Below are 14,395 nucleotides of genomic sequence, written 5' to 3'. Positions count from 1 at the left end.
CTACAATTCCACTTAAAACCTGTCATTTAGAGTCGTTCCCCAGGCAACTTTGTCTGCTAAATGCTGGCATACATCCGATATTTCGCTATCAGCAGCCAAACACACCGCACGAAATGCATTAAAAATATGCCAGGCATAAAAAGTGTTCTCCCATTCTGTGAATTTAGCACCCAAAGTGGGAAAACTTTCGATTTTTGTGTGGGCCATGGATGGGCGGTTATAAAAGATTGGCACCAGGCTTTATTGCCCTAGTTTTCCCAGCCCTTTTTATCTATTTTCAGCTTTTTTTTGTGTTTTTTTTTTGTGGCTGGCGCCTCCTGCACCTTGACACTTTTGCAATTGTCGCATGGGAATATTTTTTCATCCGTTGTTATTCTTGCTCAATTTGTTTTTGTGTGCCCCCATTGTTTGGGCCAGGTTTTGTTGATTTTTATTCTCGTTATTCTACTATTTTTCTCTACTTTTTCTGTATTTTTTCTGTACTTTTTCTGTACTTCTGCTGTACTTTTTATTTATGGTTAGTGCAGCAAAATATTTCAGCATCAGGCGGACAACCGAAGTGCCGAGTGTGAGGGCGGCATCGGGCCAAAAACTATGTGGGTGATTTTTTATGGCTTTGCCTTGCCTGCTCAGTTCAATGAATAAATCATTGGGCACCAAGGGGATTGGTTGGGGCTTGGAAAAATGGAGTGAGACTTCTCTGGTAATGTTTGATAATATTTTATGGAAATGGAAATGTTTGTACTCGTTTTGGTTTTGCATAAATGCGTCGAGACTCGGACAAACCGAAAAGTAAACAATTAAGCAATCTGCTTAAATCAGCTTAAAACGTTTAATGTGGATTTTTGAAACCTTAGATTTTAATAGTACCGGATCCAAATTAACATTTCTAAAAGCTTCGGGAAAAACCCCATTTATGTTGTCAATGTCCGAACCCCTTAACGATACCCTCTTTTTCCAAGCCTATCCCAGAACTTTCGCTGGCCTGAGGCAAAGTAAACTAAGCAAATCTGCTGGCATTCTAATCCTTTTGAAATTTGCTTTAATTAACTCGAATAATAAGCAGCATCCGCACACTTTGTACTGCTCCTTCTGTCGGAGCCTTTTTATGCTGTTCGTGGGCTTATGAGCTTTGGCACTTTGTGGTTGAAATTTTGTGATTTTTTCTGTGGCATTCGGATTTCCGACATTTGCCAAAGCAAATTTCAGCGGAGCGGGACTAATAAGCCAAACAGGAGACAGTGAATGGAAAGGGGGGCGGATGGAAAAAGGGCGCGGCTGGCAGACAAAGTTAATACGACACAGCTGCCCTCGCGGTTGGTGGGCAATTGAAAAGTTTATTAATAACCCGCAGAACGGCAGTGGCAGCCATACGAACTTTAAAGAGACTGCTGCTCTCTTTATTTTTTTTTTTTTCGTTTTTATTTGTATGATTTTTATTTTTAATTAAAAGAAGGCAAGGCTGAGCGGCAGTGAGTGCGGTCTGAGGGAAATGTAATTACATTTGAACAGCATGCGAAATATGTTTTAATTTATTAAATTAAAATAAGCGAAAAAGAAGCGGAATGAAGGAAAAATAACAAGAACAACAGCAGCAAAACAACAGGCAAAGGAAGCAACCAGCCGCAAACCGAGTGCCCAAAGCAATTTGAACCAACCAACGTCACACGCGGCGTATGCGTAATGTGCTCGCAACAAAATCAACGTTATGCAAATTTTAATGCGAGCATAAGGCGGAAACGAAACGGCGCTACGCTTGCCAGTTTTCTCCTGAATCCTGTTCCGAGAATCGCCAGGGTATCGCCCGGGCATGATGGGCCCATACACTAGAAGTCAACTAAACAGACCACATGAAAAAGTGAATGAAATAAGATATCTGTTAAGTGTGCCACTATAAACATGGTAATAAAATAATATAACTTGCATGAAATATTGCCTACATTTGGGGGCATGGCGTAATTCATAAGGATTAAATGCCATATTTTATGCGAACTACTATTGTGGGAGCTCAATCACCGAAGGAGCCACAACAAACCAATTTCGGCTTTCCGAGCAATTGAGCAATCCGAGGGTATCGCTTAAATCCGACGCAAATCAGCGCAGGACTCCTTCGTCCTGCCATGGCATGCCAGTCGCCCTGCAGTTGTACTTGTATTTACATAAGCGTCCGTATGTATGGCTCCCAGAGCACTCGCCTGGCGCAAAATTACACTTTGTTGGCGAGACACACACCCAAACACTCACATGCTCACATGCACACACGCACACACGCACACATGCACACATGGTGGGGCCAAAAAATTGTAATGAGCTTATTAAGTCATATTAAAGTCCAAGTACAGCCAATTTGATAAAAACAGCAACTGACAGCAGACTGGCAATGTTTTCATGCGACATTTTTTACGATAGCATTTGGCATTAATGTTAATAGCAAATGGCGTAGACACACGCGGTAGCTATGTGCGTTACACTCGAAGAAAAGCACAGTTTTAATGAGTGAGCAACAGCAGTGTTGATTTGTGTCTTCACCTTGCAGGTATACAAAGACTTAAAAGAAATAGAAAAATAATTTTCTTTACATTAGCTAGAAGGGAATGAGTAGTAAGCCATTTCTTTAGGTGCACGTAATTTATATGACTGATGTAAATGAGCTTGGCAGCAGGTGGCTTAACATTTTTATTCGCTCCGCACTGCGGTAAATTGTTGTTAACTCGGCTTAATTGAGTATGATCAAATGGCCGCTGAGTTTGCACTCGAATATATTTCGACTGAACTTTCAAAATTCATGAAATGCTGAGCACGAAAACAACAAAAAACAGCGCACAGTTAAAGTTTTTAGAAAAGTCATGAATATGCCGATACTTGGTGAAATGTTTCCTGCAAGTAAGTAAACATATTTGATACTAGTTAATTACTTAAGAACTCACTGTTTCTTTTAGAACTGGGTCCCAATTTGGTGACAGCCTCCAGAGTGCTTAGAAGTCCGCTGGGTCAGGCGTTAGTGTCTTTTTTGGTGGGCTACTTTGTCACCACAAAGTTGTCGCAATTTTATGGTAAGTTCAAGAGGGACGCTGAGAAATGCGAGGAATCGCTGGAGGACTTGGACATACCGCCCAGGGAGGAGAGTGAGCCAGCGAACAAAGGACACGACATTGTCCTACTCACCACGGAGGAGCTAACTGCCTTCGATGGCTCGAGCCCCAGTCTACCCATTTACACCGCCCTGAATGGCCTCATATACGATCTGAGTCCGGGCCGCGAAAGTTTCAGTAGTCATGGGCCCTACTCCCTCTTGGCCGGCTGCAATGCCAACAAGGTCCTGAACATTGCCTGCAATTCCATGGACGTCTGCGCCGCGAACGTAATAAGTCGCTGGGAGCAGAGCCTGAAAGCCGAATTTAAAATCGTTGGTTACCTAGTCGATGCGGATATGTATTTTGATGGTGACAGTCTGGAGAATCATGAAGTTTCGGCCACGGAGGATCAAACGGAGCAAACTGATGTCGTTTAGGATGCTGTGAATATCCCATTTTGTTAGCTTGGCAATAAAATATTGTTGATTGAAACTAGTAATTTACTTCCAAGCTAACTGAAGTGGATATTCTACAACAAATGGGTTTTAAAAAATTACTTGTAACTTAAGCTATAAGCTGTAGAATAAACGAAATTAATGAAAACTTCTTTTGGCTTCATGAGCAAATACTTTTCACTGGTTTCAGGTTGCCTAACAAATGGCCGACTATTTCTTTTAGAATCTCCTTCTGGCTGAGATTAAATGAATTCTCCCCTTCTTTTTTTTGCCATTTGACCGAGCTCTTGGCATTTGGAAAGCCGGAAAGTTTTTCCGGCTTTGTCTTGCGCTTTTTTCCGCAGCGGTTCGACAGGAAAATATCGACAACGGCAAATGTCGATAACAACAAATTGTTTGTCGTGTTTTCCTTTTTTACTTGGCACTTTTTGCCCATCAAGCTGTTGACTTTGTCAAGTTGTCGCCGAATTTTCAGGGCTTCGGGTGATTCGGATTTTCCATTGTGTTGGTATGTGTGTGTGGAAAAACTTTGCGCCAAACCGCAATTGACTTAAATTGAATTGAAAGCTGAATGCTGAAAGCTGAAAGGCAAGAAGAGCCAAAGGAATGCCGTCAGGTGCTACACAGCTAATAAAATCAAAATTACTTTTCGCCAGCGCAAAGTTTCGGCAGTCAGTCGACGTGCTTAAGGAATTTAAAAAAGTTGTCCAAAAATTGTTAAGCACACACTTCAAATTCAGTCGAATGTGCAAAAGGACAACACACACAAACACACACTCGCTCGCAAGTAGCAAGAACAACATTTGGCAAAGTGTTATTTGAAGTGTCGAATTTGATCAAGCGCAAAGGTGACAAAAGGGCTCAAAAGTTAACAATAACTAGGGCCAACAATAACAAGTGCAAATGGTCCTTAAAAGCCAGGGAGTGGGCGGAAAGGAGCAGTAAGCCAAGATGGAAAGGACAATGTCCTGGAGTGGCCCATTTGCATAAATTGTACTCGCTCCTTTCCAGCTTTTTATTTGGACTTACTGAAATCCGATTGCGATTACCCAGCACCATAACAAAAAATCAATTTTGCTAGTACTGAGCACTTAAAGTTTTAAATATTTTCATTTAACATGCTGCTTTATTGTTATCATCAATAATGCGGATAAAGGTAATTATTCATTTAGTTAATAAATGACCCTTTTGAAATGAATGAAACGAATGGATTCTTTATCATTTTGGTAATTCATTATATGTAGCTCCTTAAAATAAATTTCCACTTAGCCACGCCTACAAACTTTCCCAGTTATGGCATCCAATATAATTTGGGCCAGCCTCTGAATTTATTACCATCTGGTTGTCATGTGCAAACGATGCTCTAACCCCGTATTTCGGTGGGCATTTGGAGCTGGAGACCTCCCTCCAGTGTCATTCGTTCATTTTAATGTTTTACGTGACCCATTCGAAATCGAATCGAATGACTCATTAAATGCAGAACGGGACAAAACAGGTGGTGGGGCAAAAAAAGGGGGAAATGTGGCCATAGGAGATGTGTTCTAGGTGAAAGGCAATTAACCATGAGAGCTTATGTCGTGGAACGTGCCTAATTGCTAGAAAACACTAGCCGAATCTGGCTTACGATATTTGCCCAGGGAAATTCAAATGACTGTGTGAGTGCGGCAAACAATTAGTTTTCCAATTTGGCAACTAAAATGTTGGCAAACAACACAAATTAAATTCGCCTGAGTTGCATTCCGACTTTGCGATGGAAGGGAAAGGATTCTCTCTTTCTTTCTGGCCAAAGTTTACTTTGCTCTTTGCCATTCGCTGCTTGCGGGAGTTAATTTAATTAGTTTTCATTTATCTAAAGTACACGCTTCATTACATAATTTAACAATTCATTAGATTGAGCCCGGCTTCGTGGTAATTGAAAAGCGCGTCACGCTCTAGCCCCCAGATTTTCCAACGCCTCCATTTTCCCGCATTTTCCCAGTCCTTGCACTTCTGAGTACGCCCCTCATTTCGCAGTCTGGTTTTTATGTTCACTTTGTTATTATTGCCGGCAGACAATTGCTAATGGTCGCTGTAATTATCATTAAATGGTTCGCTTTTCTTTTAATTCTTCAGCCATTTCCTCAACCACCACCTCCCAATCTCGGCACTTTTATCCTTTTTTTCCTGCCAACAATGGCTGTGGCCCAACAGCTGCTGGCTACATTTCAATGTGTTTGTGAAGGGATTAAGCTGCACTTGGCTCCTTAATTTGATTGCATTCGAGAGTGATTTGCCATTCATGAACAATTATGGGTAAGCGCAAAAATGGAACATCCAGCAAAGAAATTGCAGCTGAATTGTGAAGGGCTTACTTGGGGCTTAACTGAATCCCCGAGTTTGCTTTTAACTCATTTTACAAAAAGTTGTTGTCAGATAAAAACATGAAAATGGGTACGAATGCGTCTATACGAGTATATCAGACATTCAAGTGCTTCAGTTAGGAAAACCAATTGTTTTATACTTGTTTTCCAATTACCACATCTTCAGTGGCTTGCCATCTGGTTGCATTGCCATTTAATAAAAAAAAAACGTAGGTTAAAAAATCCAGCAAAGCTGTATCTATGAAGACTACATATGTTTTCCAACCTATTCTTCTATTTTTCGTAGAAAGAGGCTTAAATTTGGCAACGAACTATACGACAAGTCAAATGCCATGCACCCACTTTGGCAATAATTTTCGTTTTTTGAGGGCGCTCTCGAAACATTTTGATGTTTCGCAGGGCCAGAATTTGATTTACAAATGGCACTGGGTTGGCCCAGAATTGCCGCCCCAGGCCCAATGACATTTTGAATTCATAAATCCATGTTGCCCGGAACGACACGAAACAAAGCAAACGAAACGAAAGGAAACGAAAGCCGAACCAGTTTTGCCCCATATATCAGGCTTAATTGCAATTCAGGGCCAGAAGGAGTGGGGCCTCGCAATTTGCGAGCTTTTCAGTTGACCCAAAGCCATTTCACTGGCGATGTCTAGACTCTAGGCTCGCATTTCGTTGTTGCAAATAAGTTTGCAGGCGAAACTCCGGCCAGCCATTAAAAGTGGCCACAGACTGGCTGTCTCGGGTGCGTTATGCGAGTACTTTATATTCAAAAGTGTGTAATTTGCAAAAATGTCGGCCGGGACTCCAACGGCATCGCCCCCAGCGACTCCCACAGCACCAGCAGCTGTGCTCGTCACATTAACCTGATGCCAGTGGGAAAAGAGAGAGGGGAGAAGGGAAAAGGGCGGAAAATGCTCGCCAAGTGCGCAGCGGATTACACTGAAAACATTTCAGCAGAACCTTAGCTGCACAATCAACAGCTATGGCGCACAAAATGCCCTAAGAATTACTGTTTGAGAAGCTATGAAGTAAGCTATGAAAATATTTGAATAACTTTATGACATAGTGTACCATTTTTCTCAGTGTACTTTCTAGGTTCTTAGGTTGACGGCATTTTGTAGGTCGCCAGCTCACTCGTTGTTTCTGGTGTTGTTGCTGCTGTCGTCAGGTCGCGGTTAATTATGTTTTTTGTATGTCCTTACGCATAGCAAGAGGCAAAGGACGACGCTTCTCCTGTGTGCCTATGTGTGCGTATGGGTGTGTGTGTGTGTGTGTGTGATTATCGTCTCGGATTTAATGCGCACTTTGATGTGAAACATTGCTAATTTGGCTTTTTATGTTCTTGTCGGCGCTGCTCATTTCCCCTAACTCGGTCCTGATTGCTGTTGTTTTTGCACCGCCTTGTGGTTTTTTTAAAGCCGCATTAATGCTGGTGACATTTTTACCCGGCCTTGATTTCAATTATGAGTATGTAAAATATGCTTAATATGACATGAAGGGTTGTCAATATCATGACACAATGGCCTTAAAAGAACCAAAATGAAAGCATATTTCACCTTTGAACGCATACCTTTTGATAGCTGATATTCAGACCCATGACCTTTTACACCGACAGATTATTTACGAATACGGCTTATCCCGTACTTAACTTGGCAATTTACTTCAATTTCCCGCTGTTCAAGTTGATTCCACCTTAAAGCAGCTTTCATCCATTGAGCTGCCACGGAGACTTCAAAGATGGCGTTGTTTCAATTAATCCTTGGGGAAAAAACATTCTCGGCTTACAAAGTCAGACGAGTTTTTTGTGCCGGGGCAATTTGTGAATTGCGAAAATTGATTTATGGCATTTTTGCACAGGCATCTCACATTTCACTCTTCACTTTTCACTTTGCTGCCGATGACAGCCGACGCAAAAAACAAAAAAAAATCGAAGTCAGCACGGTGGAAAAACGTAAGGGATATGGCAAAAAAATACGGCTAAAAGCTAAAACAAATGGCAGACATAAATCCATCATCATCAACATTATCGTGATGGCCGAGAAGCAGCCAAGCGTTTGAGCAAATTGACTGCAAGCAATTTGGGCTAAGAAAGTGCAAAAAACGAGGAGTATAATTTAGACAAATATTGCTCATACGCAGTGGTGCCCAGCACAAGCCGCAGCAACAGCAGCAGCAGCAGCTCGGGTACCTAATTTAAATAAATCGACACAGTTCCCACACTACCCTTAATAAATTGTAATCGACTTAATAGAGTGATTCGTCTGACGGCAGCAGGTTATTACAACGCCCAGCCACAAAACCAACTGAAAGTTTAATAACATTTATGGCTGCTGGCCAAATTATGTGTAGCAGTATCATACATTTGCACACACAGAAGAGTTCATTTCAAAATATCCCCGAATGGGCTTGAAGTCTTAACCCTTGGCCAACAGCTGATAAATTGGTTTCATCTCAAAGTTCGGTCCAGTCAGACAGTCGACAGCCAGTCCATCTGGATCGCAACTGAAATCCACTCGCCCTTCACTTAGTTCATAATTTACTTACCCGAGAGCAAAAGCCAAGACCAGATGTTTGACTCTACACTTTAACCAAAATGTTTTGCCGCAGTGCGGCGAACAATAACAGCAACAGACCAAAGCTAAAATATGCAAACAAATGGCTTAAACTGTTTTTGACCCTCCGGCTGACAATGAATTTTGCAGAAATAACCGACTCTGCGTTCAAATACAAATTTTAGTGCGACTTCAGCAATATGCACACCATGAGTAACAAGTGCCCGTTCCGATTGGCAGTGCTTCAGAATTGAATAGAATTTTTCACTTTTTCGTTTCTGAACGTAATTTCATCGTTTTAATGAAACAAGTGATAACCCAGAAGGGCAGTTGCCGAATCTGGCAGATAAGAGACTCACTTCCTATAATACAGATGCGAACCAAAAACTGTTTAGTTGCCTGAAAGCATCGGATCGAGAGACTCCGAGCAGCTTATAAAAAGTCTATGATTTATACAGTGCCATTCTAAAAATCGAAGTAATAGATATGAGGTGTACAATTATATTTACTTTGGCCACGGTTTTGGCATTTGGAAAATCCGCACATGGCTACAAAACTTATTATCTAATGGGGGAAGAAGACAGGATGCATTTGGACCCAATTTTTAAGGAAATCGATAAGTTGAATCAGTTGAATAAAGATGAGGTAAGTCAACCTAATTTTTTTCTGTTCGTGGTATTGATATTTCACCAATCGCAGCCCATGCATGTTCCTGCCTATATAATTGGATCAAATGGCTATGTAAACGAAAGTCTCAAAGATTCTTCTGATATAATAGAAATGTCGAATAAATTTAGTCGGATTTCGATGCATTACAAAAAAATGAGAAAATTCGAGTCAGCTGAGTGGGAAAATGACACACAACTCAGCTTGGCTAGGGCGCAGGTATTTACAGGAGATGGGAACATTATGAATATGGAGAAATATCACTTGAAACTCTTTGGGAAGGATGATTTTATCAGTCAAATGGCCAAGTTCAACCAGGTAATAAAATATTATTGTGACTTTCTTTATGGAATACCTTTATGTTCTATCCGCTCACTATTTTTAAACACAGTTTGAGCCCCAAACGTGCAAGACGCCCCAATCGCCGCAGCAATTTCTTTACTTCTTTTATGTATTGTTCTACATTGTTCACGAACTGAAGGCTCACGCCTTGGTAGAGTGGTCCTGGCTGTTGCTGAGGAAATTTGGACAAGATGTATCCATCGAGGAGGAGGACAGGTCAGCCTACAAGCGCACGGAAGGCACTCTAGCGAAGATAAAGGACCTGATGAGCCGAGCAGATCGCTCCGTGTGGCGCTGTGATCCCTGGGAACACAAGTCCGGGGTCACCTACGAGGAGGTCACCCGTCTCCTGCAGGGTTACGTGGAGAACGAGGTGGACCTGAACAGCGATGGAGTGTGCAGTCGAGATTGCGGCTACTACAAGTCCGCCAGAAATGAGGGCTGTTTCGATAGTAAGTTCTGTTCCGAGCAGCCAAAATGTTCGGGCGGAGTGCACGATTGCCGCTTTGTGGAGTCGTCTATGAAGATTTGTCAGGCGGAAAAGACCTCTAGCAGGCGGTACGAGTTCATAGAGTATAAAAGTGGCCTAGTGCATGGCACTCAAGAACATTGTGACACTTGGTCGAACAGTGCAAAGAGTTGGAATCGCTGGCTTTTCATGGAATGCAGCTACTGCCTATGCTTGTGCGATGATCAGAGTGCTCAATCGGATCGGTACTTCAACCTGCGCCCTGTGGTCGCTGATGTGAAAAACAACAGGTTAGTGCCCTGCTTTTTACTTGTATACGGGCTATATCCAATTTGCACATCACAGGGTTGTGACCGGCCTCCGGTTTGTGAAGAAAAATCGCATTTTTCACCTGCAAGTTCAGGAAGGTGAGCTTCTGCCACTTGGAGTCATCAACAAGCCCACTCTTCAGTGGAAGCCCGTGGATTCGTACTCCATATTCGACAAGAATGTGACCGATACCGTTGACTACCATAAGCTGAGCTACGAAAGTCGATCCCTTGATCTGGGTGATGTGAAGGCGGAAAACAATTCAGCAGTGGTCACCGGCCTGCGGTTCCGAGTGATGGGAGGTCATCTTCAACTGCAGGTTCAGTTCAGCGCAGTTGAGTTTGAAAGTGGAAAGCTCATCGATCCGACGAAGACGAGTCACTGGACATCCTTAGGCACCGATCAGAAAAGGTAAGTATCTACAAATATTAGGAATTATATGTGATTAACAGGTTTTATTCCTCTCTTTTTTTAGGGAGAAACTGCCGCTTAGGGACGCCCAAGTGTCCAGTAAATCCTCGGTGCCTTCTATACCTTACCCAAGTGACAACCAGTACATCGAATTTACCAACACGGGCTTCGTTCAGGATGCGGCCCAATCTACGGTGCCGTTCATCGATATTCAGGACGTCGTGACGGAACCGGCGGTTCCACTTTCCGGAATCGGAATATACTACAAAGGTCGGGATGGCTACGGTGGTTTCTTGGCGCCCCGACTCACCACCTACGACTTCACCCAATATGTTCAGGTGCCCACATGGGAATCAATGCACTCCAAGGATACGATATAATTTCGTCTGTGAGTCTTAAAAGTACGTGTGCACAACATTTGAAGCATTTGCTAGTAAACAGTTTTAACAATTGTATAAAAAAATAAATAGATCATCGCATTGTTTTTTATTCCCTATGGAAAAACGTGAAAAACATTTATTTCACTTATTATTCGTAGCGATATAAAGTTGAATAATAGCAATGTTTTCAAAGCATTCGCGCTGAGAGATGTAGAGGATAATTCGACATTCTTTGGTGCTTAGATACTTGCATGATTACTACAACATAATCATATCCCAAGTTTAAAGTTATTCGTTAAACTGGCTACTTTATTGAAAAGGGGATGTTGTTGAGTGCACCTCATTATTCACTTGACTATCGTTCGCCAAAAAATGATGGCTATGCCGCCTTCGTGTCTGACTTTATTCTGACCCCTGGGAAGTCAGCTCCGTGAGCCTTAACCCTCTGTCGGCCTCATTCCCTTAACCCCTTGAGACAGCAGCAGTTGGCCAGAAAGCAGTGGCAAAACTCAGGGTCTGGGCCAAAGGACGAAGAGCAGGAGAAACTTTTTTGTCGCATGCTCCGCGCGCATTTCGACTGCATAAAATATGGAATTAAATTGCTAGCCAACAAAATGGCGCCTGGGAAAATGACAAAAATATGAGACAGGAGCGCAGGATCCTCGTCCTTTGCAGCCACTTTCCCTCCAAAGCTCGTTTGGCACTTTGTTGCGAATTCTCTTGGCGCTGTCGAGTTGATGACTTGCAGCTGTCGCATTTCTTTTCAGACTTTGGCAACTGCAGTGGAACCAAACGCAACGGCTGTTGGCACCTGGTTAGCCACCAGGTGGATGTGGATGAGGATGAGGATGTGGATGCGAGAAATGGCATTTTATTTGACGGCAAACATTGCGGCACCTCGTGGGAAGTTTCCATCGCCCACTTCCCGAGACTCGCAGTATTTCATAAAGAAATTTGCTCTTGAAAATGAAACAGTATGTACACACATGAACGACTTTTATAGCTGCCACTTGTGTTAACATTTTTCCCCAACTGTCAAAACTATAAACCTTTGCGCTAGTAGAAGTTTATAGCGCACTCATTTATCACACATCATTATAGCTCTCACTTCCAAAGAAAGTTCCCTTCAATCGTAGTGAGCCTTGCTATTCACAGCACCTTTATTTTATTATCTTATATTAAAAATCGCTAATCCCTAGTTAAAGTTCTATACTTCCAGAATATGGGCGAAAGGAGCTTTCGCAAACTGGGCTTGGGTGTGATCGTGACGACCCTCATCCTATACGCCCTGCTGTTTCTGGACACGCAGTTCTACGAGACGGGCGGAAAGATACACAATGCATTCTTTGTGAACACCGACGGATGCCGCATCATAGCCATGGATGTGATGAACCCGACCATTGCCAAGTACACCGATTGGGAGTGGAAGGACAAGAGGTTCTATCTGAAGTGCCCCCATCAGACCTGGTTCCGAACGGAGGTGGCCAACGGGGATTGGTACCTAAAGTTGACCCGCGACATCGACAGAATCCTGCAGGAGAGCGATCTGACCCACGACTGGCAGATAAAGTGCTATTGGTTTCGTGTAAGAATCAAGAGACGTTGGAGGCCCAGTAGTTACGGTCGCACCCAGTTCCCTCTGGAGTTCCCGTATGCCCTGAAAGTACCCAAGGGTGTGAGGACCTTGCGAGTCATGTGCATGAACACTTTCACAAACAAAACCTTGCACGAGGATGCCCATTTCTTTATCCAACCACCACCTGAAAAGTTGCTGAAGAAAGCTCCGAAGACCTTGAAGTACTGGGATGGGGAGAAACACTCGAGTGGCGGAACGCCACCCATTTCTGTGATGATCTTGGGTCTGGACTCCGTTTCGCATCTCAATTTGCTTCGCCAGATGCCGAGCACTGTGCGATATATGCGGCAGAACATGTCGCATGTGGAGTTTTGGGGCTTCAACAAGATCGGGACCAATACCTATCCAAATTTGATAGCTATGCTGACGGGTCTCAGTGCAACTGAGGCTGAGGCTTATTGGGTGCGGCAGAAATGCATGGATAACTTGCCACTGATTTGGAAGGAGTTCAAGAAGGCCGGTTACAATACCAGTTTCGCCGAGGACATGGCCATCTTTTCCCTGTTCTACTTCGGCAAGCCCGGCTTCAAGCGTCCGACTACGGATAACAATTTGCACGATTACATGGTGGATCTGTATGCGAACAGGCAGGCCAGTTCGGTGGCAGATACTCATTGCAGGGGCGAAAGGACCTTCATAGACATCCTCCTGGAGATGAACGACAGGCTGCTGCCCAACACGCAGCGCTATCCCTACTTCTCCTTCTACTGGTGGGCCAATGGCTTCCACGAGTTCTTCAACTCGCCCCGCCTGGCGGATGGAAGATTTGAGCGATTGCTGCGGAGCCTCGACGACGCGGGCATAACCAACAACACCATAATACTCTTCATGTCGGACCACGGCTTGAGATGGGGTCGCTTTCGCAGCAGTTTCCAGGGTATGATCGAGGACAGCCAGCCGTTTCTGTCCGTTTTGTATCCTGCGTGGATGAGAGAGAAGTACCCCGTGGCCATCAAAAGCCTAGCTGGCAATGCCCACAGTCTGGTGACCACCTACGACCTTCACGAGACCTTAAAGCATATCTTGGATCCGAGTTCCCTGGAAGATACGTCCATCACACAGAAGTCGGAAGAACTTTGGAAGCTGAAGGGTTCAAAAACCCCCCGTGCCATTAGCCTCTTCTTACCCATTCCGCCGTGGAGGAACTGCAACACTTCCCACATCCCGAGTAAGTTCTGTCTGTGCCACAAGCAGGTTCCCATTCCCGAGAGCAGCCGAGTGGTGAGGAAATCGGCCAGCATTATCATCGACTACGTAAACCAGTTGATGGTGGAGTATCCCGTTTGCATGCCCCTTCAGCTGGATTCGATCGAGAGTGCCTACTTCGCGGTTCCCCAGAGGGACAATGACTTCTACATCGAGAGGGGGCACAGGAACGCGTATCCCGAGCAAGGACCCTTCTGGGAGAAGCGAACGTACAACGACAAGGACATCGTGGTGCGTTTGAAAGCCAAGCCGGGCAACGCCTACTTCGAGGGCATGACCCGCAGACAGGGCAGCAAACTCTCCGTCGTCGGCGAAGTGGTCCGCGTTGGGGGCGATGGCAACAGGAACAACGACTGCATCGATAATCCCCTCCTGGAGCCATTCTGTCATTGTGCACTATAGGTTCTTGAATTCACCAAAAATATATAAATATTATCCAACATTAAAAACTCGGAACTACTTACTCAGAATATTGGCTGCTATTCCTAGTGCTTAAACATACAACTTTAAGAAGCTTGGCAGTTACCTTTAAGCT

The 14,395-nt window shown here is 43.8% G+C and overlaps 3 protein-coding genes across 3 annotated transcripts; all 3 read left to right on the top strand.

The window, feature by feature from the left end:
• Nucleotides 1–2,748: 2,748 nt before the first annotated feature.
• LOC6526463 (neudesin) lies at nucleotides 2,749–3,677 on the top strand. Its single transcript, XM_002087546.4, has 2 exons — nucleotides 2,749–2,883; nucleotides 2,940–3,677. The coding sequence occupies exons 1-2, from the start codon at nucleotides 2,847–2,849 to the stop codon at nucleotides 3,509–3,511; spliced, it is 609 nt and encodes a 202-aa protein (XP_002087582.2). The 5' UTR covers nucleotides 2,749–2,846; the 3' UTR covers nucleotides 3,512–3,677.
• Nucleotides 3,678–8,756: 5,079 nt separating this feature from the next.
• On the top strand, nucleotides 8,757–11,134 carry LOC6526462. Its single transcript, XM_002087545.4, has 5 exons — nucleotides 8,757–9,086; nucleotides 9,141–9,425; nucleotides 9,499–10,208; nucleotides 10,264–10,638; nucleotides 10,703–11,134. The coding sequence occupies exons 1-5, from the start codon at nucleotides 8,928–8,930 to the stop codon at nucleotides 11,016–11,018; spliced, it is 1,845 nt and encodes a 614-aa protein (XP_002087581.2). The 5' UTR covers nucleotides 8,757–8,927; the 3' UTR covers nucleotides 11,019–11,134.
• A 971-nt stretch (nucleotides 11,135–12,105) lies between these two features.
• On the top strand, nucleotides 12,106–14,330 carry LOC6526461. The gene is made up of 2 exons (XM_039370966.2): nucleotides 12,106–12,153; nucleotides 12,224–14,330. Exon 2 carries the CDS (start codon nucleotides 12,241–12,243, stop codon nucleotides 14,260–14,262), a length of 2,022 nt encoding a protein of 673 aa, XP_039226900.1. The 5' UTR covers nucleotides 12,106–12,153; nucleotides 12,224–12,240; the 3' UTR covers nucleotides 14,263–14,330.
• The last annotated feature ends 65 nt before the right edge of the window (nucleotides 14,331–14,395 follow it).

Source organism: Drosophila yakuba, chromosome 2L, assembly GCF_016746365.2.
Source record: "Drosophila yakuba strain Tai18E2 chromosome 2L, Prin_Dyak_Tai18E2_2.1, whole genome shotgun sequence".
Taxonomy (NCBI): domain Eukaryota; kingdom Metazoa; phylum Arthropoda; class Insecta; order Diptera; family Drosophilidae; genus Drosophila; species Drosophila yakuba.
Note: the sequence above shows the minus strand (reverse complement) of the source record. Positions and strands in the feature narration are given on the sequence as shown.

What these genes read in the sequence shown, in the direction of transcription:
- LOC6526463 (XM_002087546.4), top strand. Translation starts at nt 2,847, where the DNA reads ATGAATATGCCGATACTTGGTGAAATGTTTCCTGCAA. An exon ending in TGGTGAAATGTTTCCTGCAA is followed by an intron (nt 2,884 to 2,939) that starts GTAAGTAAACAT and finishes TGTTTCTTTTAG; the next exon opens with AACTGGGTCCCAATTTGGTG.
- LOC6526462 (XM_002087545.4), top strand. Translation starts at nt 8,928, where the DNA reads ATGAGGTGTACAATTATATTTACTTTGGCCACGGTTTTGGCATTTGGA. An exon ending in GCTGATGTGAAAAACAACAG is followed by an intron (nt 10,209 to 10,263) that starts GTTAGTGCCCTG and finishes TGCACATCACAG; the next exon opens with GGTTGTGACCGGCCTCCGGT. An exon ending in TTAGGCACCGATCAGAAAAG is followed by an intron (nt 10,639 to 10,702) that starts GTAAGTATCTAC and finishes CTCTTTTTTTAG; the next exon opens with GGAGAAACTGCCGCTTAGGG.
- LOC6526461 (XM_039370966.2), top strand. Translation starts at nt 12,241, where the DNA reads ATGGGCGAAAGGAGCTTTCGCAAACTGGGCTTGGGTGTGATCGTGACG.